The sequence below is a fragment of the Cyprinus carpio genome, chromosome A9, assembly GCF_018340385.1.
Source record: "Cyprinus carpio isolate SPL01 chromosome A9, ASM1834038v1, whole genome shotgun sequence".
Classification (NCBI taxonomy): domain Eukaryota; kingdom Metazoa; phylum Chordata; class Actinopteri; order Cypriniformes; family Cyprinidae; genus Cyprinus; species Cyprinus carpio.
In genome coordinates, this window is record NC_056580.1 from 7,209,728 (window position 1) to 7,236,309 (window position 26,582).

Sequence of the window (26,582 nt, forward strand, 5' to 3'; positions counted from 1 at the left end):
TATAAACAAAAACACCAGTAATGACAATTTTTCAGTTACAATATTCCTGTACATTGACAGATTTTGTTTATTGGGTTAGGAGTGCAGGAGTGAATTTTAGTTGTTTAGGCTTTAGAGTCAATAGACCATTTGTCGTTTTCAGTTAGTGTAAACAAGACATTTACTGTGAATTACCACACCCCTCTTTGCTCCTCATGGACGTACCTACGCCTTTTCGTTCCGACATATGTTTTCACCTGCTGAGTTGATGTGTTGGTGTTTGCATGAAAGAGGAAGATTAATGGATTATGCATGAAGAAGAACAAAGGCTTCATTGGCACTGACCTTGCTTCTGAATATCTGACTGGCAAGTGTTAAAGGTGTAGAACAGGAGATTGAATAGCAGATGCATTTGTGACAGCTTATTCATTCATGAAGTGAATTTATGCAGACACTGTTTGATAAAAAGGGTTAGGAAAAGTAGCTGTGGAGACGCAATTATGTGCTGTTCTGATTACCAAGCACTCTTGGCTGAAAGACATTAGGAGGACAAAGACTGGGTTAGGTAAGCCTCTATTTGCTCTTCGTGATTGGCAACTCTCACAAATAAATCTGTGGCTCAACGAATGTACTTGAACACTAACTAGAAGGCAAATTATTTTGGCATTATTTCAGTGTGCACAATGTTTCACATTTTTATTACAGTAGAAATTCATTGTCAAATTAGCATATACATTGACACAACACAGCAGCCTCACCTTTTTTGGATGCATCAAAGATCATTTTCTCTTTTTAAAAAGAAGCGGGCCCTCTGTGGAATTGCAATGGATATCATTTCAGTTTGATCAGTCATTTGGCAAACCCGCATCTCATCGAAATTCTGCATTTCAACTTTACTAAACCACAAGAGAGACTTGTTGTAATGAGAATCCGCTAATGTACTGTTAGATTGAAGTGATATTTCACCCAAAATGAAAATTCTGTCATCATTGACACTGAAGCCACATTATAATACACTGAAATTCAGTATTATTTCCTGAGAGTCGTCTTCTCCCTAAAAGATCTCATCTTTAAAACAACATGAAGGGGGGCAGATTTCAGAGATTATTTATTAGGGTGGCATTAAGATTATGAGGGGTGGCAACACCAAAGCAAGCATTCATGCACAGTTCTTGTAGATTTACAGCATGACATGAACCGTTACACAGTGGGTATAGAAAAGAATCACTGTCTCGTCACAAAGCACAGCTGCTGAAAAGAAATCTAGCAACCACTGCTTATACATTTTATAGATGCTGAAGTGACAGGTTGGCAAAGTTTTATCTTAGGAAGGCAATGACTCCCTGCCACCGCAATAGATACACCCATTAAGGTGATTAAATCATGACAGAATTTTGATTTATCATAATACAATCAGATTATAGCTCTGTCAGAAATATTATTAATTGAACTTATTTCACAAACTGTGAGTTTAGTAGTAAAAAAAAAAAAAAACACCAAACCCTGGATGGAAGTCTCCATCATACTGAACCAATGTTCAGACACCTCAGCTTTATTAAAAATATTCTCCTGGCAGCTGATACCTTACTTTTCCCTTTGTTTTCTTCTCACATCGCGTTTCATATTTCATCTCAAACTATTCTGACACTGCTGTCTCCTTGGTAAACAAGTTCTCCAACTTCTAATAAAGCTCTGGCAACATTGCTGTGATAGAAGAGGTGCAACAACCGAGAGACGTTCATTTATAATTACTGAAAAAATATATAAATGATTCTCAAACGTTATTGAATTTGTTTATCCTCATTTCTTGCATTGTTTAGAACATCATAGCTTTTTTAATTATTGTTATTTAATTATAATTTTTATAACAGTACGATTGACACCCTATGGCTTTTGAAAAGTAGCAAATGACGACAAAGTGACATTCATTTAATAAAAACAGATCTTTATTTATATTATATTAAATAAAGTATATATTAAATTATTAATAGCCTACAAATCAACCCCTTGAAACATAAGAAAGACTGAAGAAAATTTAAATCTCGTTACATCTACATAATGATTTACGATTACAAATTTTCCATTTAGTTTCATATTAAAAATGGAATTGTTATGGCTCTATTCTTTCTTTTTATATGCCTACTACGGACGCAGCTGTCTTTATTCATTCATATATATCACACTCCTATCAGTCCCAGTCAATTTCTGTCTCTACGTTTTGTCTTTATTTGAGCTTACAACTTTTCAACCTATCATTTGGCCAAAAACAATATTCTATTGCTTTGCATCCTCACAAGCATGGAATAATAGCATGCATTATACTGTAATATAGACTCTGTGACCTCTAGCAGTTTGACTCGGTCACTCACTCACGAGGAGTGTGTGAGTTTGAGTGTGTGCTCTTTATCTGGATCTGCTCCACGGCTTTTCACGGGCCACGTCACGTCACGGAGGGGGCAGATCGGATTCCTGAGCGCTGCTCGAGTTTCCTGCGATCATCACATCCTCAGATCCACATCTACAGCGGAGCGAGACGCCGCGCTTTTCCTCCTCCAGCACCATCAGACGGCTCCTTTTACAAAAATGGTGAGAACCCTGAACACTACTTGCAATCTTTTACAACGTCTTAACAACTTGTGTCTATTGCCTCGAACGCTTTCTCTGTTTTTAATGTCTTTTCCTCCCTTCTCTCTCTTCTCCCCGCCCGTTACAGATGTTTCGATGTTTACCCGTGGTTTTCCTTCTGGCTGTAGTCTGCTGCCATGCCGAGGTAAGTTATGAGAAAACTGCATTTATTAAAGAGAAGAGCTCGTCTTTTAAAAAATAAAATTATATGGGGATCCGGATCACAGTCTTAGGCTACTGAAATCCAGCTTGCACACAATGAACTGTAGAAGAACCGATTCCGATCAGCTACCTTAACTTAGAACATAACAAGGGAGTGATGATAATTATTTTAAAGCTTTTTTCTTTTTCTTTTGCTAATTGCAAAGTTTTGCACATAATAAAATGCAGTTTTAATTACATTCAGTTACATTAGATGAAAAAGTTATTCTGCATGGAGCGGGTCGCAAATTTATGGGAGCCGTCATTTTGACATCACGTGATCAGTCGTGCAATTGACTAACTATAGGCCTACTACTAGTACTAAAATATTTATTTTTTACATAGTTTTGATGTGAAGTGGCAGCAGTAAGTAAACAAGCTTCATGCATCCAGGCAGATAGATGTCAGTATAATGTCCAAAGCCACTGGAACTATGAATAAGGCCATAGGTAGGCTAAACAAATAAAAACATACAGAGTTTAATTGTCTTTGGGTGATTTCTACCCATTGGTAAAGAATACACTGTAAGAAATACATTGATTTGTTGTATGAAACCAGACTTTGTGACACCTTTTTTTGTGTGTGATATGAAACCAGACTTCTTCATTTTTTTCGTGGTATGAAACCAGACATTGTGGCAAGAAATTCTTGACACTTTTCTTTTTTTGTATAATAATTTTTTTATTATTATTATTTCCCCCCATTTGCACTGATAAAAAAAGTTGGTGGTGAAACAAATTTCACTCGGAAATTGCTAGTTAATTTAAAAAATAATTACAAAGAAAAGGAAAATTGAATTTTCAACTATAAAAATAGTAGGCTATTTGAAATATTTTCTTGTAAAACATACACTAATAATCATTTTACCCAATTTATAAAGAATGTTGGAGCAGCTGAGATGTCAAGATGCATCTGTCGCAAAATGCTAATTTTCATCACCTGGTTTGTGTTTGTGTGGTTAATGAACTCAGTGTGTGGTGAGAGGTTGGTGGTCTTTGCATTGGAAATTCAAAAGAGCTGTAAACAGACAGCTGTTAAAACCAATCAGATAACAAACTGTTAGGAGGTGTTTGGCCAGTGAGTTTACACGGTTTTGAATGCTCAGATGCAGCTGCTGATGGGGGCCATATGTTGTGTTTGTTAGTGTTGGGTTAACTGTGTTCTTTTGCTCTCTAGTGTAATAACAACCTGCCAGGTGAGCTGTGTTTAAGCCACACAAGAAGAGGAACTCAACACTTACAAATGAAAACATTCTTGAACTATATTGTAAAAATGACCTATGCATTTATTTTTCATGAAATCCAATAGAATGCATTCTACCTTTATGTATTTTAAGAGAAAACCAATTTTGGTGAAAGTTGTCCCTTGTGTCAATGACACACGCACCAAGAATGCACTTCCTGTGTAAAACATCTGCAGTTTCTCAAACAAGCACAAAATATACTGTGTGCTACAAAACAAAGTGGTTTTAGTTTTAAAAATGAATTACATGAGATCACATGTTCCCAAGCATTATTTTTTAATTTAAATGAAAAGTAGTTGGAGCATGCGATTGTATTACAACATGCAAAATATCATATGGTAGACCGCTCTAGAATTATGTAAGTAATTTCATGCTGACAGGCTTGATAAGAAAACACTTAAGCTAAAAGAACAGCAACTCATAATGGGTGTCATGCAACCCGCATGATTCTTCTCTCCGCTATTCACGCAATTCATGCTGTGGTTTGTCTCTTTCTTGTATCTCACTCAGTGGGGGCTTTGGAGCTGTCAGAGCTTGTGTTCCCTAAAGGCATGATGTGCTGCTTACATAGACAAGCTCTTAAAGAGTGTCACCCCAAATTAAAACACACTGAATTGTGCTGGGATGATTTTGTGGATGGTTGGTAGAGCATTCACAACGTAAGTGTATGGATTTGTGTGGACATATACAGTATGGCAAAGGAGGAGTATATTCTTCATTGTTTGTGATTCAGCGTTGGATTTTCCCCATTCAGTTTCTCCATATAGATTTAAAGAGAAGTTGTTAAGAAGACCAAACAAGCTTTAATATAAATCATAAGCTTCAAGCAAAATAGTATTTGAAAATTAAAAAAAAGAAAAAGATACAAGACCGTGTAGGTCAGATTATATAATTGGACCAAAAATGGGGCTTCAATATAGTATTGTAATAACATATATCATTGCTTAATTTTTTGTGGTAGGTCTTAACTGAAAGGTTTGCACATTATTGCCAAGCAATTCTCTGTGGAGAAAGTCAATGGGTTTTTAAGTTAAGAATGCTAGTGTTTTGCTTTATTGCAGATTTTACGATTGGCATTCAGCACAAAAAGTGTCTGCCATCATTTACTATCATCATTTACTCACCCTGTTGTTACAAACCTGTATGAGTTTCTATCTTCTGGAACATAAAAGATGTTTAAAAGAATGTTGGTAAAAAAATAAATAAAAAAATGTATAATAATGATTAAAAAATAAAACGTTTTGGTTACCATTGACTTCCACTCTATAGACAAAATAAAACACCAAGACATAATTTTCAATCTTTAATCTTCTTCGGAAAGAAAGTCATACAGGTTTGGAACAACATGAAGGTGATTAAATGATGAGAGAATTAAAAATTTTTGGGTGAACTTTATGAAAAAAAGTCCATGCACAAAAATCGCATGCCTAAGGATCAACCTATAAAGAACAACTCTGGGTGTGCAATAAAAGAATCCAAAAAAAATAGCCAAAAGTTCAATTTTAAGAGCTCTTTTTTTCTTTCCCTTTCAGTCTTATCCTCTGTCTCTCTCTGTTGATTACAGCATACATTAGTGTACAAAGAAAATAGAAGATCTGTGCATGCACAGACAAACACATTATCACAAACTGCGGAGGAGAATGAATTTCAGCTCTTCTCACACCACTGGGGTTTTTCTGACACGACTAAATGTAATAGCAGAAGCAGGATAACGCAGTTAGCTAAATTCAATCCTACAATCAAAAACAGAGCTCGCAGAGTTGCTTTCTACCTGCGTTTCTCTGCTGCCTTACAGCAGGTGAATCAACTGCGCTTTAAGCCCTGATAAAAATAGAAGTTACCGAGGGAAAAAGAAAATGAGGGAGAAGGAGCGGGTGAGGTAGAGAAAAAGAGAGGTGTAGTGAAAGAGAACACTGTCAGGGTCACAATGCCCCGTCTCCTGGAGCTGAGTGGTCTTTAGTGAGAGAGTAACTAGGCTCTAATGATGGTCTGCTGCAATTTCTTTTGTTGCATTTGAGTGAATTACAAATCAGACCACACTGAAATTGTTGTTTTGATCTTTCCCGATATAATGCTTTTGTCTTTCATGGTGTTATAGTGGAAGAAATTTAAAGGCACTATGCTATAATTTTGTTCCTAATGCATGTTAGTGGTTGTGCCAAAAAAGCCAGGAGCCTCACTACCCAGTCAGTCAAGGACTTAGTGTTTTTGTATGAAGGCCCCTAAAATGGAAACAGGTTGCAGACAGGCTTGCAATGCGCCATAACGTCATGTCTAATGATCCAGAACACATTCACGGGAGCTAAGAAATAACCAAGGAGGTCATTAAGACCTGGCAAGAGCCGTCCATGAGGGTTCCCACTCATCTCAGTGGAGCTTGCAGCCATTGCAATCAATGTAAATGTTACTTGCCAAAAAATAGTTTCATCAGAATACATAACTACCTTTTGAATGGCTGTTGAAGGAGAAAGAGGCGTTTTGCATCTACCAGCTGGGACTAACTGCTAAAGATAGCTAAAATCGTAACCATTTAGGCAATAATCAAACAATTTTCAATGACAACAATAATCATTTCTCGGTAGAAATGGAATCAGGCTAACATGTATATTTATTCATTAGTTCTATCAGGTATTATTTCCACCAACCGCCAAAGTGCACACAAAGCATTTTGGGTTTTCATAGGCAGCAAAGGACACATCTGCTGCCATCAACCAGATGAAGGCTGGATTACACTACATGACTTCCCAGATTTTTGCCCCAATTTACAGGCTGGATGAGTCAACAATATAGCTGAAAGTCAGAGCCAGTCTGCTGATTTGAGTTGACAGATTTCATAGAAAATCACTTAGTGCACAGACTCAGTTTTTTTTTTCAGTTTCAGATAATGATTCAATCCAATATTTTTTAAAACACAAATTATTAGCTATGTGGCGCATGTTTCTGAGTTTGTTGTGTTTGGAGTGATTTGTAGTCACAAGTAGTGTATGATTCTCAGTCGTTTTGTGTATGATGCCCAGTCAACAAACGAATGAGTGTTTTCATATCTGTTCAGTTTTGAAAAGCCGTGTAGTGTATTCCAGACTTTAGTAGACAGGATGTTACTCACACACTGGATTTGGACTTGATGTCTTCATGGCCCCATATAATAATACACAGCATTTTTCCTCTCAGCACAGCCAGTATTTATAAGCTTCACTAAAATGCTTTCAGTAATCTCTTGCAACGAGGCTCTGGGAGTAGGAATTCTTTCTCCCTCAGGGTGTGAGTCCAATGTCTACAAACAGCTGGTCAGACTTTTATTAAGAGGATATAAACACTGATCACCTGGTTATGGGACACAGAGAAAAGAGAGCTGATATTTCAAACTGTTCATCTCAGTCTCTGAATACTACCTAGTATTTGTGCTCTCTTAACATAACAGTAGTGAATCAGTTCAAGCATGACCATATAACAGGGGGAACTGTTTGCCTGTTCATTTAAGAATTTGTTTCATTTTAATAGTCATTTGCAGACCTACACAGAATCTGAATGCGCCATTTGATTAAAATGTTTGCAGATTTCCACAGAATTGTTTGCTTTCAGCTACCAATAAAAGTATCGTGTAGTTAGTTAGATCAAAAAATCAGAAAAGAAATGTGAAAAAGTCTGCAGATTCTGTCTGGATCTGTTCAAGTGTTGATTTAGATGGACAAAAACAGCTGAATACTAAAACTGAACTTTAGTGCAGACACAAAAGTCTTTTGTTTGAAGAACAGGGCTGATGCAAACTTGCTTGGTTGTTGTGTTGCTCTGTTTTTATTGTGATTTATAATAATCTATACCACTACTATAACACACAAACCAACTCATACAAACAAAAAAAAAAAAAAAACACTGTTTTTTTCTGTTTTTATAGTTTTTCCTCTTTATCTGTGTCACTGTTATCTCACGTTCACAAGCTTTCACTCTTATCTTGATTCCTCTCTGTTTCTTTCTTTTCTTTCATATCTCCTTCATCACCGTTCCGTAGTTTGCATTGTTTACCATCTGTTTTCTTTCACCTGTTTTCCTTTGACAATTCCCTCCCCCGTGTCTCTCTATGAACGCGCAGTGTCTTGTCACTGGCTTTGTGCTGGTGTTTTATGGCCTTGTTTTGTATAGCCATCACTGCTGGCAGAGCTTGAAAGAGCCGTGTAATGAGAAGGAGGAACAGACAGTGGGAAGGATGAGGTGATGAGGGAAATTACACAAGGGATCAAGAAATGTAGCTGTGCTCATTGTGATACTGGTGCACGAAGTGATACAGGGACAAGGAGAGTAAAGGAAGACATAATAAAGAGACTATTTGCTGGGTTTTTTTTTTTTTTTGTGCTGCTTATAGTTGTTCTCCACAAAATTACAGCTTTTCAGAATGGGATGTGTAAATAACGGTCTCAAGAAACCCTTGTGTAATTAGGGTCCACCAGACCCTGACATGTCTCTCAGGGGTGTTCCTTTGTTCAACAACAGCTTGACAGACAGAATGCAGAATTTTAAAACTAAACATAAAAACAATATGTGACAACAACCAAAGTCACCCATTTACACATGTACACAGACAAAAAAAAATAAAATACATTTTTTTTAATAAAAAACAATCAGACTGAGCACTAGAACATATAGCCTTCCTATTCAACAGCTATTCAACAAATAATAGACTTAATATAGTATTCTGCTATCATAAAACCTGTCATAGTTTTATTTATTTATTTATTTCTGAAGATGGACATTAACTCTTGACAGTTTTGCTTTGCATTAATTTTAAAGGAGGTAAATTTACAGACCTCTCAGAGCAGGTTTTAGGGAGTAAACTTTTTGCATGCAATTTTGTGGAGAGATTTTAGCTTAGCATTTAGCATCTCTTAATTCATCCCCTTTAAAGCAGCATTTTATATTAATATTTAAAAATATTAATATTTATGTTAATATAAATACTTAATATTAAAATCATTAAAAAAAATCCTGGGGGCTCATAAAGGAACTGCAGGTCACTAGTGAATTCATGAAAAGATAATAATTAAATCATAAAAGTGTGAAATGTAAATAAATAAAGCAACCTATTTACTTTCATGTCATGTGTAAAGCAACATCAGAGAACTGTGAACATGCAAATGTGTTGTTGAATTATTCAAACATTTACTTAAATCTCAGGGAATACTTCGAATATTTATTTATTTATTTATTTATTGGCTGCTCTGTGTATTTCTCTTCATCCTCTTCATCCTACTCGATTTTCATTTGAAACAAACTATTATGCTTTGTCCAGTAGACAGTGGTAATAAATACAAACATTTCAGACAGTTAATATGTAATTCAGTCATCAAACTATAGATGGTGCAGATAGGTCCTTAATGCAACCTGCTAATTATCACATAATTTACTAAATGGCACAAGTTTATTGGTCTCTTTTGCATCTGCAGCCAATTAACTTATCAACATTGAAATAGTTTAATTCAGTGTTTCCTGAAAGCAACTCAGAAACCCTCCACCTCCCCCAGCTCCACCTGCCTAGATCTGCTACAGGAATTTATTTGTGTATGTATGCATCATGTAAGTTGTACGGCAGCAGTACATGTTCACAGCAGCTTGTCTGTGGATGTATTGGCAGCAGCAAGTCGATTTCTCCAAGACCAAATACATCAACATACAGCATGTGCTCTGTACAGGCAACAAAAGTAGATTGACTTTGTGCAGTCGATGACAATGTAAGTTATAGCAGACTTGAGTCAGACGTCCAGTGCGGGACAAGAGGGTGATGTCCTGGGGCCTCACAGGACCATAAAACACCCCTGTCTCCTTTTAATAAATTACCATAATGCACAGCTAAAGAGGTGGTAATGATAGCTAAGAAAACAGAGCAGTACATGGCCATTTCTGATTGAGAATACAAATCAATCTAATTGCAGACAGGTCCTTCACCATATTATGGTGCCTTGTACAAAGAACAAGTCCATTTTTGAAGAATGTAGGACTGAAAACAAGCACACTTCTTTCTGCAAACACATGTCAGCCATTAACCTAGCTCTCCCAGTCCATGACCCTTCACAGAGAACCGCAGCAGACAGGCCTGGACGGCTGGAACAGCCTAGAATCAAACGGAAGGCGGGACATAGATTGAGAAGAGTAAATTGGATGAAAGAGAGAAGTTGGCGGGATCTACAAAAAGCAGAAGTCTGTATATACTTTGATACTTTGTGGTTAAAGTGGCTCTCTGATTGACTTTGCCCTATCAGTGCGGCTCCCATGACAAAAATAGTGAAGACCACTGGACTAAAGGCAAGAGAGGAGTAAAATGGATCGATTCACTGAGGTGCAGCGAGAGATGGTGGCACTTGAGAGGAAGCTTTAAAGAGAGAGATGGAGAAGAGGAAAAGAAAGAGAATGTAATTACAGCAGCCGAAATGTAGGAAATAAAAAGGAAAAAGACTGTCCCATGCTGCCTGCAGTGCGCTGGCGTCTATCTGCTGTCTTATTACCAAGACCAGATTCACTAATCTGATCATTTTTTGATTAATTCAATCATAGATGTTGCAGTTGCAGTACCATTGGATTAATTCAAAAGCATAGAGGATACCAGACTTTTCAATTTTGTTAATTTATGCAAATAATTCAGCCAGGACTGCTTAACATACAGACTTTTCAATTTTGATTTTGTGGAAAATGTAATCTTAGATAATCAAAAACGTCCTGTGAGAAGGTATGGAAGCATATGGGTAGCATAATTCATTTTGAAATATAATATGCAAAATGATAATGCAATATGTAAAATGGTAATGTATTTCTGTATTTAAATTGACATTTTCCCATACATATGTAGAACATTTAGTGCAAAATGAAAATGAAACTGTATTACCCAAATGGATTAGATATGTTTAACATGTCCAAGGAAAACCGTAGCAACATTATCATTTAAATGCCATTTTTCCTTAATGCATTTAGATTTATGGGTAGGACACGTGAGATCGATTTTCTCGTGATACCGCATGATAATTGTAGCAAAATGCAGTGTGAATTTTAAAAATCATTCTGAGCCAAATGTGCAGCAAAATGGTTGCAAAAATAGTGATTTAAATTTAGTTTATTTTTCCACAAACACTTAAAACTTTTCAGTTGCATTTTCATTAAATACTCCATCATAATGTACTTTAAGTCAATGTAGATTTAAAAATGCTTTCCGAGCCGATCACGCCCCCAACCTGTCAATCATTACATCATGGCAGGGTTCGGCAACAAGACGCACAATAGGTCAATATTCACCATTAACCAAACGCTTTTGACCTGCCTCAACATCTCTCACTGTTTTACACTCCAATTGATGCACATAAGCAGACAGTGCAATTCTTCACTTTTTCCTATTTGCTACCATACTTTATTCTTCTCCTATAATAGATTGCTTGTCTCAGAGCATCTAAGCATTGCAGGTGCATCACATATCTCACTGTCTGCTCGCCAACTGATGCACGTAAGCAAATTCTACATTTATTTTCCAGGAGTAGCAGTGTTTGGTCTGTATGTTCACGGGCATCAACCAGAGTGTAAACAGACTGAGGGATCTGAAGGCATGCGTGACGCTTAGGTGCCACGGGACGTGAGCTCTAATATGGGTTAGAAAAGAAGAAGGCAACATGTGTCTACACCAGACGCGAGCAGCACGACAAACGATAGGATTGTACCTATTATAATCAGCGATGCTGTCTACACTGGATGTGGCACAATGCAACACGCCAACTGTCACATCCGGTGTAGCCACGGTGTAAGGTGGCAAGTAAATAAGTATAGATGTGCATCAATCAGAGTATATGATGTAATGATTGGCAGGTTGGGGGTGTGATCAGCTCGGATTAATGGTGAGTATTGACCTATTGTAAGTGTTGTTGCCGAGCCCCACCTTGATGTAATGATTGGCAGGTTGGGGGTGTGATAGGCTCGGAATGCATTTTCAAATCCACATTGACTAGTCTACACTGATCGCAGGGCATTTAATAAAAAAAAAAATAAATAAAAGTGTAAACACATTTAAGAAAAAACAAAATAAAAAAAAAAAAAAATACCAAAAAAGTGTAAATACATTTAAGAAAAAATGAAAGACTAAAAATAAAAAATTTCATAATAAAGCTATTTTTGTATAAAAAACAAAAAAAAACTTAAAAAAAGACCTAAAACAACAGTCAAGTTGCTAATTTACAGATATTGTTCGTAATTTTACATAGTTTTAAATATAATTTAAAATGACAAAAAAAATACTGTAAAAAAGTATACTGTAAAAAAAAATTAGAGTTTTTACATCACCATTTTCGTAACCATTTTGCTGCACATAGTGTCAATGCATTTAAGAAAAAATAAAAGACATTTACATCACCATTTTCGCAACCATTTTGCTGCACATTTGGCTCAGAATGCATTTTGAAATTCACACTGCATTTTGCTACAATTATCATGCAGTATCACGATGAAAATTGATCTCAAGTGTCCTACCCATAAGTCTAAATGCATTTAGGAAAAATGACATTAAATGATAATGTTGCTACAGTTTTTCCTTGGACATGTTAAACATATCTAATCCATTTGGGTAATACAATTTCATTTGAATTTTGCAACTTATAAAGCTTTAAAACTAGTGTAGGAAACTAGTGTAGACAAATGTAAATTATTTAATTGAATTTTCAATTTCATTTTGCACTAAATGTTGCACATACTGTATGTACAGGATAATTTAATTTTCATTTTGCATTAAATGTTGCACATATGGGAAAATGTAAATTTAAATACAGAAATACATTGCCATTTTACATATTGCATTGTCATTTTGAATATTACATTTAAAAATGAATTTTGCTACCATATGCTTCCATAATAAGGGGCCTTGTGATCCCAGGGGATTTTTTTTTATGACTGTTAAAGTTAACTTGTGAATTTATAGTATAGTATAGTATTATAGAATTTATTATAGAATATATAATTTTATAATATTTAAAAGCTTATTTTAGTAAAAGCTAATTTGATCTCGGAAACAATTTTATTCTATTGCATTGCATTGCATTGCATTGCATTGCATTGAATTTAAAAAAATAAAAAATAATTCTCACAAAGATTTGTGTTCTATGAACTTTAACAATGGTCTTGTTGTGTCGTGTGTATTTTTGCTATTTCAAAATATATGTATTGAAATTTCAACCACTCAAAATCTTTAGCCCAAATTCCATACAATGTGATTTTCAGTTGTCTGCAAGCAGTGGTATTTCATTCCTTCAGAAAATGCAAATCTAGTTTTAGACAGCTTTTCTTTCTTTTTTCTTTTTTTTCAGTTTTTTTTTGTTTTTTTTTTTTTTTTTAACTTTTAACTGCTCTGCCACATTCAGACACTCTGTTCCTTTGTCATTGAGTGTCATTAAGAGCACACTCCTGATGCCTCTGCTAACTGAGAGCTCCATTCAAACTGGAATGTGATGCATTAAAATAGAATGACATCACTGGCATTCCATTCCAATAATGGAGAAAAATAGTCAAGAATGCACAGATGGACAAGAATGCACTTGTACCTTTTTCTCTGATGTGTTTGGAGTTTTGATGCAATAGTCAGAAAGTTGTTTTTTTTTTGTGTGTGTGTGTGTGTGTGTGTGTGTGTGTGTGTGTGTGTGTGTGTGGTTGTTGTTTTTTCATAAGAAAAAGCATTCAGTTTGAGAGCAGTTTAAGTGCACTGGAATTTCAGCTGCATATTTGTGACAGCTCCTCTGACCCATATAACTGAAAGGTTTGAAACGGGACAGATTCCACTGGAGAGACCCATGAGAGAATTTAGGAGAAAGGAATTCCTCTCTGTCCTCCTTGCTCTCTTTTTAGGAGGCATTTGTATTGAGTGGAAATAGCTAATGCTGTTGTTTGTGGAAAATCTGAGTTCTGCAAGCGTGTGTATAGAAAAGAAAAGAGGAGAGAAATTAAAAGATGGATGAGGGAAGAGAAAAGAAATGACATCATACCATTACATACTTTAGAAAGAACTTGTGCTCATTAGCTCTGACATCATCTTTTAAACAGTAACCATTAAATACACACCCAAAATGCACAAGATTTTAGGACAAATCTAACTTATGTTTTAATTTAAATTTCTATTTAAAAGGAACAAATGAAATATATTTTAAAGAAATAGTTCACTACAAAATGTTGAGATGTAGATGTAGATGGGTTTGTTTATTCAATGGAAGAGATTTGGAGAAATATATCCACAAAAATCATAAAAAAAATCAAAAAAAACAACACACAATTAACACAAATCAATCCAGTCCATCAGTTAATGTCTTGTGAAGTGGAAAACTGCTTGTTTGTAATAAACGAATCCATCAAGACATTTAACTTCAAACCATTGTTTCTGACCTAAACATGAGTACTCTATTCAAAATATTGCTTTCTCCAGTGATAAAGTCTGAATCAGGAGAGAAATATGCACAGATCAAGCACCATACAAACAAATAGGTCAGTGGATTTTGATCTTGACTTTTTCACTGGAGGAAGCATTAATATGGATTACTAAACACAGCTTTTCACTTCACAAGACATTAACTGATAGACTGGAGTTGTGTGAATTACTTGTGGATTATTTTTATCAGCTGTTTGGACTCTAATTCTGATGGCACCCATTCACTGCAGATGATCCATTGATGAGCAAGTGATGTAATGCTAAATTTCTCCAAATCTGTTCTGATGAAGAAACAAACTCATCTAAATCTTGAATGGCCTGAGGATCAGCACATTTTCAGCAAACTTTCATTTCTGGGTAAACTAATCTTTGATTTTTTTTTCTTAAATTATTCTTTTAATTATTCTGCAATTACACCATTAAACATAGTTTGTGTAACGGCGCTGGGTCAGCAGTAAAAGAGTCACCGTCTAACAAGGCCATCGATTACAAATCCATATGCTTGCCTCATTAGAATGTGCTACACTTTGCTTATCATTATAATGCTGTTTAGAGCTGTATTTCACAATGCTTTTGCCTCTGGTTTTTAAACTGTAGTATCCCACTGTATTTGTATGCATGCATTATCACATTGTTTACCACTGGCAAAGCAAGTTTCCCCATCATGGTGAAAGACACTGCACATTGGAGAGTAGGTAAGACGTGCCAAAGCTTCCTATTAACTTTTTGTCACATGCATCATATTCAGCCCAACATAGTCACTGTCTGTGACTGAAAAATGCACATGAGACAATTGGAAAGCAGTTATGTTAAAACTATTTTGCAAAAAGCAAAGAAAAAATTGTACTTGGAAAATAAAAGGGGGTTAACTCAAAAGCAAACCTATGAAAGTCTAAAAACTGTATATATATTATAAAAATGTTGTTGAATTAAACCATGTAAATTATTTGACTAAAAGTTAACCACAAATTATTAAGCACAACGCAACATCTCTAAAAATAAATAAATAAAAAGTCAAATCTGCATTATAATTTTCTAAATATTAAAAATGTTTTAGGCTGGTTAATGCACATCTTGTGTGCAAGAACAATGTAGATCATTAAAATAAGTATTTTTAATAAATTAGTATAATGCCTTCATTATAATTTCTTAACTCATTTGTGAGCATATGTTTATTTGAAAAGTAAATTGTTCATATATTTCAAAATTCAGCATTTATTTATTTATTTATTTTTGTGAAAAATCATATTTCCATAACCCTGTGTTATAGATGTTGTAATTTCAGGTAAAAGCAGACATAATGAAATGTAATTTGATGCATTTGTTTAACCGCTGTCTTGATTCTCCTTGGCTAGACAGCATAAGCACAAAGTGGCCAGAACAATCATATTTTTGTGGTATCATAACCATCCTGTGTCTCCAGCGCTCTTTACCTCTCTTTCTTATTATTTTGACCATGAAAGTGTATCCTGGCGCACAGCTATGCTTTCTAGTGCCTTGAATTCTTGCTCAGCTGTGGCTTTGCTGAATTGCCATAGTTTGACATGCCTTTCATCTCACGTAATCAGCTTACAGTGATGCTAGAAGGAGGCCTTGAGTGTGGTTTGTACTCTCTCATGCTCTTCAGCTCGTTTACTATCTTTTTTCCTGCATCCTCTCATCCCTGCTCATTTCCAGTCCACTGTTTCCCAGCGTGTCCCTCTCGACGCGGCGCTCCACCAGCACTATATCTGCAGACTCTGCTTGGGTTTAGTGTGTCTGTGTGGGGGAAGGTCAGAACTGAAAGCTTGGCTTTGTCTAGAGAAGGATTGCTTTTTTGCACTTGCATTCTTATGTGGAAAAATCTCAGTTTGAATTCCCAGCCTACAATGTGCAACCATTTATCTCCCTTAGAGCAAAGGTGAGGTATGTCGTGTCGACATGCAAGAACAACAGCAACAACAAAAAACATTATCTCTCAGTTGAAAATAATGACACATTAGTGATAACGGGTGGGATTAGTCGTCATGGTGGCACATTCCCATAGCAGTTTATGTTTTTGATAACATCTATTTACCATGAAAACCACTAAAACAAGCATTGTGGGCCTGTGAAAGCACACATTTTTCAGCGTGTGCGTCTGATTCGGGAGCTAATGTATGATCATTTCAGGCTGTTTGCATTGTAAGATCAATGTGCATTATGCAAATATATGTCATCTAGCATCCTGGGGACAGAGTTAATGATGTTTATAAAATAAGCCTTCAGCTAGAAATTTTAATTATCCTCTCTGACTCTTGGGGTTGTCAAATACATATGGGTCAGTAGAATGACACTGTCTTTGATTAAGTTATTCAAAAAAAAATAAAAACGAATTTATACAGACTATGACTATGATTTAAGAACATACCATTTATGATGAATACGTTTTTAATTTCTGAATTGCAATAATTTTCTTTCGTGGCGCTTGCCTGGAATGTTTAAACCTTGTCTGGAGATGGTAATTGTGACGAAAAAAAGTATAATTAAAAGCTTGACATTCTATAAAGACATACTGTTTTTTATTATTTATTTATTAAAAAAACAAAAACCTTACATCAGTGTGGATTAACCAACATGCTGGAAGCCATTCTGTTGTTTTAAGACAAGAAAACCATAAATATTATATCACGTAACCCCTGTAGACCATCATAACTGTGTGTCGAGATATTTTCAGGTTTTCAGGTGTCAGTTGGAATAACCACAAGAATTTTATTTCATATTCATGATTAAAAATACTGATATTTAAATATTAATAAATATTATAATAAATATATAATATTATATAGATCATATTATTAAAAAAAATACAGAAAATACTCATTTTTAAATATTGTTAAATATTATAATAGGATATTTTGAAAAATCAAGATTTTTTTTTTATTATTCATAATCTCGGAAATCCTTAATTGTCATTGATCCATATACTGTACGAACACCCACCAGAAAGAAAAGATTTGCACTGACCTCTATGAAAAACCTTGATGACTAGTGGACATCTGTTGTGGTTGAATCTGATGCTGACTCACAATACTTACATCTGTATACACCACCCTTGTAACTGTATGTTTTAACGATCATCACAATGTTTTCCCCCTCGTTTTCATCTGTACATTCTCTGCTTCACACATTTACAGTTACAGCCAGCAGCATTCAGAACAGCTGAAGTCAGCGTGTTGCTGTTTCCTCAAAGGGTGACATTTATGTCTGAGTTCTGGAGATGTTGATGCTCCTGGAGGGAGATCAATGGAGGTTTTCTCTGGCTGGTGACATTCACTCTGGCAGTATTGACTCAGAAATAATGTTCAAAAACAAACAAACAGACTCCTTCGGGGTTTCCTCTGCACATTGACAGGGGTTTGGGTCATATCCATCTGTGAGTAATGAAGCCCACCCAGCTGCTGACGTAGTAATGAGAAAACAGCTCATTCTAATCAGCACAACTTATTGGTACACATAGAAAACAATGAACCCTTTAGCTAAATGAGCAGGGGCAATGAGTTGTAGACAATGGACTCTGGAAATAGTTTCCTGGAGGGGTTTTCTTGGTGCATTATCTTGAATTTTCCATGTTGGTGGCATTGAATCTTTGAATGATATTCAGAGTTTAATATGAAGCACTTAGTGGCAAGTCAACTATATTCCCTTATTAGATATTCATAAACTGCATTCAGTTTTCTGACTCATTTCTGTCAAAAAATCTGTGCCATTTTACTTGAAATTCTAATTACAAATTCTACGCCGTTCATTAAGCGACTCTATTAGACTTATTTGAATTTGAATGAGTTCATTCTCATTGCTTCATGATGGCTGAAAGTCAAATATTATATTCTCTCTCCAGCACATTAAAATGAAATTTGGCTGCTTCATGATGGCTGAAAGTCAAAAGACTTGCTGCACAAGACCTGTACATGTACTATTTGCACAAACAAGATTTTTTCTGTCTTCTCTTGTGTTCACTGTAATCTTTTCCCTGCACTCTCAGTTTTTCTTTTCCCGTACAGCCGGTACAGTTTTACCGGTAGTATCTGCTGTGTCTCTTTGTTTTCAGATTGTCTTCAGCGCTTCATCACAAACTCCCTTCCCTTCCTCAGTGCTTCTGTTTATATTCAGTTCTTCTGCTTTATTTTGTGTTGGTTCAGACAGGATTCTTACAGAACGGGTTTTTAAAGCAAAGACAGTGAAAGCTGTCTTAAGATAAGTGGCATCATTGGAGGACTAGCTGTGCATGTCAGATGATGTTTTTTTGTACTGACGCAGGTCTTCTGTTGAAGTGCACCCTGTTTTCTGGACAGCAAATTATCTGATTCCAGCAAATCCATCATCAGTGAACAACAGCCTTTTTAGTATGCAGCTTTTTCACTAATTAAAGCTTCAACTCACAAGTACAGTTTCTCACACAGTACTCACACATGGTGTGCTGCTTTAATGTTAGAGCTGGTACATCAATTTTATCCATTAGCAAAGCACCACAGGCTACAGTTTATATGTACTGTACATTGAAATGTAAAATATAATGTTAGATTTACAAATGAAATGGTTTAATGCAATGTTTGGTTTAGTTTGAGTTGCTTTTGTGTTGGGAAAAGGACATTGAAAACAGTGGTTCAGCAATTGATAACTGAATAAATTTATAGCTTGCTAATTACTTAGATGTCATTAAGTAAGAGCTAAAAGCAATGGTGTGGAAGAATCACATAAACCTGAAGACAGATCAGAATAATAAGAAACAATAATAACACCAATTATTATATGATTATGCTCACGTTGCATAATACATTGCATAATTATACTCAATTATGCTCACATACAGTAAAAACCACCTGCTGTTTGGTTAACGGTTGGTTGACTCTCTTGTACTCACCAAGGCTGCATTTATTTAATTAAAGAAAAATACAGAACAGTAATATTGTGAATTATTATTGTGTAAAATATGTATTTTCTATTATAATATATTTTAAAATGTAATTTATTCCTGTGATGCAAAGCTGAGTTTTCAGACATTAGAAATCACACGGATATGCTGATTTGCTGATCAATAAACATTTCTTATTATAAACGATAAAGTTGCTTAATATTTTTGTGGAAATAATTTTTTAGATTTTTTTGTTTGTTTTTTAGGAATCTTTGGAGAATATAAAGTTCAAAGAACAGCACATTATAAAACGCTATTAACATTATTAAAAAACATTATTAAACACATCATAAATGTCTATACTTTTACTTTTGATCATTTTAATTTTGAATTTGCTGAATAAAAGTTTTAATTGCTTTAATGGTTTTGTATGTTAAAAATGATATTACATTTAACAGGGCAATACATGTAATGGTACTGTAAAATACAAAACATTTCTACAATAGCATAAAAATGATAAATTACATTGCACGTTTGGGCAAATAATGCAATAAATGTACTTTTACAGAACATTATTGCTAAAATATTTTTGTGTGCAAAAATATGAGTCACCTTAAATGTTATGATGGAAAAACAGTCATTTACAGATTCCTCTGTGTGACACATCACATTTGATTATCTAGTTATAGTTATAGTCATAGCTATTTCTATAGTTAGTTATATTATTCAGGTATGTACAAGAGGTGGGCTATAGCTACATTTCATGTGCAATGCATTGTTTTTTTACACAGTCATGTTATGTTTTTGTGTTCAGCACTGTGCATGTATTTTAAGAGATTATTATATCAGTTAATGGATTAGACATGTTATAAATGTAAAACATACAAGCACAAAAATGTCATGAAACATCATATTTTATGATTAATTTCAACCAACCACCTTATTTAAAAATAAAATATACACTTCACACATCAAAAAAAAAGAGAAATTCAATATTCAGTCATTTTTGTGGTGAGTAGGAGCAGGTAATGATTCTCTCTGCTTTGACGATGATCTCCATTATGAAGCTATAAGTCACACACTCTCTAAATCAGTTTGTGGAGGGAAAAAGTCCTAAAATGTTCGTTTTTATCTGAGTGAATGTACTGTAGACTGTCTGATGGGGGAAATATCAAGGGGAGAAATCTACATTTTCCTCCTGCCATTGTGAAGTCAGTTAACCTGCAGCCCTGGGTTCAGTCTTCCTTCAATCTATCAGTCACTGCTCCCTGCATGCACCTATTAATTCTGATACTAATATTCCTCCTTCTCCTGTTGTCATTCTCTCACCCTAATCATTGTGCAATGTCGTCCTTTCTCTGTTCAGAGTCTGCATTTGCCCTCTATACGCTTGTAGTCAGAAGTGCACAATGCTCTGCTCTTGGAAACCTAATTTATGAAATTCAGTAGGCATGAAGTGTGATGAAGAAAGAGATGAGAACGGGTAGAAGAGGAATTAAAGGAAAGAGTAAAGTAGATGAAAGATTGAAACCACGTGAGACTCTTTCAGTGAGATGGGACATGATTCTGCTTTTATTGTAAGAGAAAATGGGCGACTTTTATTTTCAGTTGCATTGACTATTATGAAAGAGAGGCGTTTTTAGGCGCTCTGTTCTTCTTCAAGGTCCAGTAGGGACAAATGAGAACAGATAGCCGGATGGCGGAGATGTGTCAAACATATCTCAGCAGACCAGACAAATTCACATTCATATCTGCCTTCATCCAATCAACAACCAGTGCACAGAATCAAGTCCCGCCCATACAGAAATGTTATATACGGCATGTATTGCCTTATATCGAGAATACACACATTCTCTGGGTAGATGAAGATATAAGATTATAACATATATAAAATTCCCATAGTTAAACTTGTATATGTAAATTCTTTCATCATTTACTCACTCTCAAGTTGTTCCAAAACTGTTTGAGTTTGTTTAGTCTGCTGAACACAAATTAAGTTTTTGAAGAATGTTGGTTACCAAACAGTTGATGGTAGCCATTGACTTCCATAGTATGAAAAATATAATATGGAAGTCAATGGCTACCGTCAACGGTTTGGTTACTCACATGCTTCAAAATTTCTCCTTTTGTGTTCCATTGAGGAAGCTCAACTGTCAGTGTGGAGTGACACGAGGGTGAGTGAATGATGACAGATGTATATTTTTGTGCAGGTTATCTCTTCAGTGTTATGTGGGTAGCTAGCTCAGCTAGCCTGCAAGAACTCACAGCTGTGGCCACCATTCCTGTTTCCATGGTAACAGTGAATCTTTGATTGGTGGATCTTGCTTCAGGAATTTGGGTGGTGTTCTACATTAGGAAGTTGGCTATTAAAAGTTAAGTTTCTGTAAGTTACTGCTTCTGCAGAGGCATATACCATCAATTAATAAACCTCAGAACTCAGGAAGTCTTCAAAGGTTTATATGTTCTTGCTTTTAAAATTCTCTTTGGAATACAGGAACCCTAGAAGTCACTAACTTTTAATTTAACATCCATATTTTAGAGTTAAGATGTTTTAGCTTGTGTAGGACAAACATATTTTTAGTTATATGAATTCTATATGAAAATGGTTATATAAAGACATTAAAAAGTTTGGGGATCATAGTTATTATTATTATTTTTTTTCTTTTTGTAAGCAATGATTAATTAAATTGATCAAAATGCCAGTTATTTTTAACTTTCTATTCAAAAAAGAATCCTGTTTTACCATTTCCACAAAAAAAAAAAAAAAAAAAAAAAAAAAAAAAACACAAAAAAACATCACAACTGTTTTCAACACTGATAGTAATAATAATAAAAAAAAATTTCTTGAGCAGCAATTCAGCATATTAGAATGATTTTTGAAGTTTCGTGTGACAGTGTGGAATCAGTTTTTCCATCACAGGAATAAATTACATTTTAAAAGATATTAAAACAGAACCCAATGTTTTGAACTGTATTAGATGCATTGTATTTTAATATTTGCACTTCAAAAAGAAAAGGTTATAAATGCAGAACCTTATAAGGGTGAAGTATGTGTCTGAAGACACTTCCTCTTAGGCATTGCTATTTAATTGGAGCTCTCTTCCCTCCCAAGATACTGGGTCTTTTCCTTCTAGCTGTCCTCAACACTTTCCATCTTTCTGGTGTCTTCTACTTCTCTATTATATCCTGAATATGCCTTCTCCTCACTTTCCTCATAGATGCATTTGAACAAGCATAGGATATACCCACACTAAACTTCTGCTGATCATTAACAGATTGCTGTGGCCTAAATCAGTCATTTTAATTAAATAATTAAAATAATTATTATAACTGCCTTGCGATGTGCTGATTATTTGTCTAACTTGACCTCTTAGCTTCAATGTGTTTGTTAGTCCCACTGTCTCAACAGTTTTCAGAGTCGTCATGAACAGCTGTCGTCCTGTCCAGAGAGATTTCAGCTGTTCTCTGCCACTCATCTTCCCACAAAAAGGGATAGCTCAACCAGAAAAGAAAACTCTGTCATTTACTCACCCTCAATTAGTTCTAAACCTGCACAATATCTTGTGTTAAACACAAAGGAAGATATTTTGAAGAATGTTGGTAAACAAACAGTATCGGTTCTCATTGACTTCCATTGTATTTTTTGTCCATTCTATGGAAGTCAACAGGAACTGAAACGGTTTGCTTACCAACATTCTTCAAAATATCTACTTTTGTGTTCCACAGAAGAAAGTCATACTGCAGGTTTGGAATGACATGAGGAGAGTTTGCAACTTCAGGCAACATTAGCAGAAACAGGCTTTTGACAATGAGACATAGTTTAGCAATATGCAAATGAGCAGCTAAATCAATACAGTTACCAATACAACGGCTGCCTCATACAGTTGTATATACTGCAGCCGAGTGTGAACTGACTGCATAGAGACTCTGTGAACACTGTTTCAGACACATGCATATGCTCTGAGCTGCTTTGACCGACTTAAGTTGCCTCTTCCTTGCTTGAGGTACAAACTTAAACTTATATTACCACTGCAAGGATTTGGTTAACAGCCACTGACCAACTTGTGAGAATCTCTATTGGTTAGGCTTATGTAATATTACTCTAGCATTTGTGTGGTTTGTATGTGCTGCATCTGAATACACACCTACATATTTTATAGAAAGTAGCTGAATTGTTTTTAAAATGTCTCTATCAGTGTTAATACCTATCCTACACCACTGGGTCAGATGGGAACAGAGAGTAATTTGTGTCTTTATAAGTATTGAGTGAAGAGATTGATTTCATATTAGTTCAGTTTAGCTGCTAATGTTCTGAATGTGAACTGATTTGCATTGTAACTCTCACTATGGTACTATGACCTCTACCGATATGTTGTTTGTCATATATCACTGCATTAGTGTATGGGTTGTGAATGGGATCCAGTTGAATGGAAGGTCACATTTCTATGTGCTCATGATTCGTGAGTCAGACACCACCGCACATTCCTCGACTCTTCTGCACCAGGAATGTTTGCTTTCTGTCTTTCCCCTATTCCTCTCTCCTCGGCAATCACAGCGGCCCCTCTGTCTGCCAGAACAGCCTTCTGGAGAAACAACAGCAACGCTGTTCAGATGTGCTTAAAGGAAAACTCTTTTCCCACTCAACTACTGATCTGTAACCACTATTTTAACCACAACTCTGACACTTGAGGTCGATTGCATTTATACTGCAAAAACATTCTTTAAATCAATATTTTGTCTTATTTTAATATTAAATCAATGTCTTTGTTTTCTAGTTAAAATACCTAAACATTAAATTTATTATTAAAAATATTGTTAAAAAAGTAATTATTGACATAAATCTATTACAATTTAGTGAGGTTTAGACTTACAAAAGTAATGTTTCATTCTCACCAAGGCTGCATTTATTTGATCAAAATATAATTTAATCATGTGACACAAAGCTGAATTTTCAGCATCATTACACCAGTCTTCAGTGTCACATGATCCTTCAGAAATTATTCTGATTTGCTGATCAAGAAACATTTATTATTATCATCAATGTTGAAAACGGCTCTGCTTCCTAATATTTTAAATGTCTTTACTGTTACTTTTGATTAATTTAATGCATCCTTGCTCGATAAAAACATTACACACAACCATTTTAGATATTTTTATTTTATTAATCTTTTTTTGTGTGCAATGGGATTATATGATTATATTTGAAGAAGAATTTTAAAACATGAATATTATTAATAAAGGAAACAGCTTTCAGAAAGCCAGAGATATCATAAGATCTGAGACAATGTCATACTTGCAATGAAATTTTGAAGGTCATAGTTCAGCTGCAGGCGTCTTGTACCCCATCTCTCACTGACTCTCTCCTACAGTACATTTTATGGCTCTTTTCAAGCCCTCCTGCCTTGGTTGTCATGGAAACATCTGCTTTTTGATTTGATTTAGCTTAAGCATGCTATAACGTTCATTCATTTAAATGTCAGCATGGCTTCCCTGTAGAGAAGGAGATTCATTTATGCATGAGGCTTGGTTTTGTTCTCTCTCCTTCAATGCACCTCTGTTACCGCTGGTTTATTGTCGGGACAAAACTCTCTCAAATGAATATCCCATAAACTTTTAACATGGCAGCACTGTGTCTGAAAGTCCTCTGATGACCTCAGACAGATTGTGATTAGAAGTTTTAGACTGCCAATGACCGTATTCCTCTAAAACTGTTGACATGAAAGCAGCCCTCGGGTAGAAAATCTACCCCTAGAAAGTTTGCTTACATTGTATGACTCATGTATGAGATGGAAGGGTCTGTCCGTGTGTGTGTGTGTGTGTGTGTGTGTGTGTTGGAGTTAGTCAGGGTGGAACCAGCAATAACAGTTCATGAAAAAGGAAAGAACAGGCAAGATTTCAGATGTGACTTGAACACACACACACACACACACACACACACACACACACACACACACACACACACACACACATAGACTGCATTTGATTATAGTTAAACGCTAGGGAGGTTTTGGGAAGCAGGAGGAGTATTTCAGGAAACTCCTAAATCGTTACTCCAGGCACAACTTGGCAGCACGTGATTGGCTAGCTCTCTATTCACGTGACTTTGCTGTGCTGTGGAGACTGGGGTCCTGTAGCAGGGAGCACACAGAAAAAGAAAAAAGGCAGAGAAAAGGGAAAGACAAGGTAATTTGTAAGACGTGAGGCAGATTCAGTGCCCTTGCACATAAATCAAACATTTCAGAGGTGTGACCGAAGAGAGAGTTCAGTAGGACAGAGGAGTGTAAAGAGAAAAAGAGCAATGCAGTAACCCCATATCTAATCATGAACTGGGACCATCTGTCTATTTTAAACATGCACTTGAACACTTTCCGTGGCGTTTATACAGGATGCTTTCTTCCATTTTGTTGGGTTTTAAGATGCTGTATTAAGTTTTAGAAACGGTTGAAATCTGTGCTCCATATCATTGTGTTAAGTCTTGTTAGTTTTAAACAAAAGAACGTGTGCTGTGTGAAAAGGCCATTAAGCGTAAGCGTGCTGTAATCAACAAACCTGATATCAGAGCTCCATCTGCTGGTAGATGAGTCTAAATCACTTTTGATAGACCTTGAGACCTTTGTCCTCAATAATGCATAGACTACCGATTAAAGGTTTCAGGTTGGTAAGATTTTTAAAAAGTTTTTTTTTTTTTTTTTGTTCACCAAGGCTGATTTATATATATATATATATATATATATATATATATATATATATATATATATATATATATATATAATATATTATATATATAATATATAGCTAATATAGCTAATATTTTTGTGCAAAACCTTGATACATTTTTCAGGATTCTTACAAAAAAAGAAAAGTCAAGTCTGCTTTATTATAAAATCTACCAAAAATACAAATATTTTGTTACATTATAAATGTCTTTACAGTCACCTTTGATCTTAAATTCCTTCTTTCTTTTTAAATAAATAAATACTGACTTAAAACTTTTGAATAGTTGTGTACATCAGTATCCTGTTTTTTTTTTTGTTTGTTTGTTTGTTTTTTTCCGTTTTGTCACACGAACCTGCTGTTGTCCACTAATTTAGTTATTCATTTAGTTTTTTTATTTATTATGCAATTTTTATATGAACACTCCTAGTTTAGGAGTCTTTTGGCGTGTTAAACATTATGTTTATATTCAAATTTTAATATTTCATATTTATGTTCTTATTTATATTTAATAA

The 26,582-nt window shown here is 35.2% G+C and overlaps 1 protein-coding gene across 2 annotated transcripts in view; it reads left to right on the top strand.

The window, feature by feature from the left end:
• The first annotated feature begins 2,409 nt into the window (after nucleotides 1-2,409).
• The window catches only part of LOC109096583 (follistatin-related protein 1-like), a 34,705-nt gene continuing 10,532 nt past the window's right edge, over nucleotides 2,410-26,582 (top strand). Inside the window, exons 1-2 of one of the 2 annotated variants that reach the window (XM_019110194.2) lie at nucleotides 2,410-2,565; nucleotides 2,693-2,749. In XM_019110194.2, coding sequence (XP_018965739.1) covers nucleotides 2,563-2,565; nucleotides 2,693-2,749 — 60 coding nt within the window. In that variant the 5' untranslated portion in view covers nucleotides 2,410-2,562. The remainder of the gene's footprint in view (nucleotides 2,566-2,692; nucleotides 2,750-26,582) is intronic. The other variant, XM_019110193.2, reaches the window with a different exon arrangement.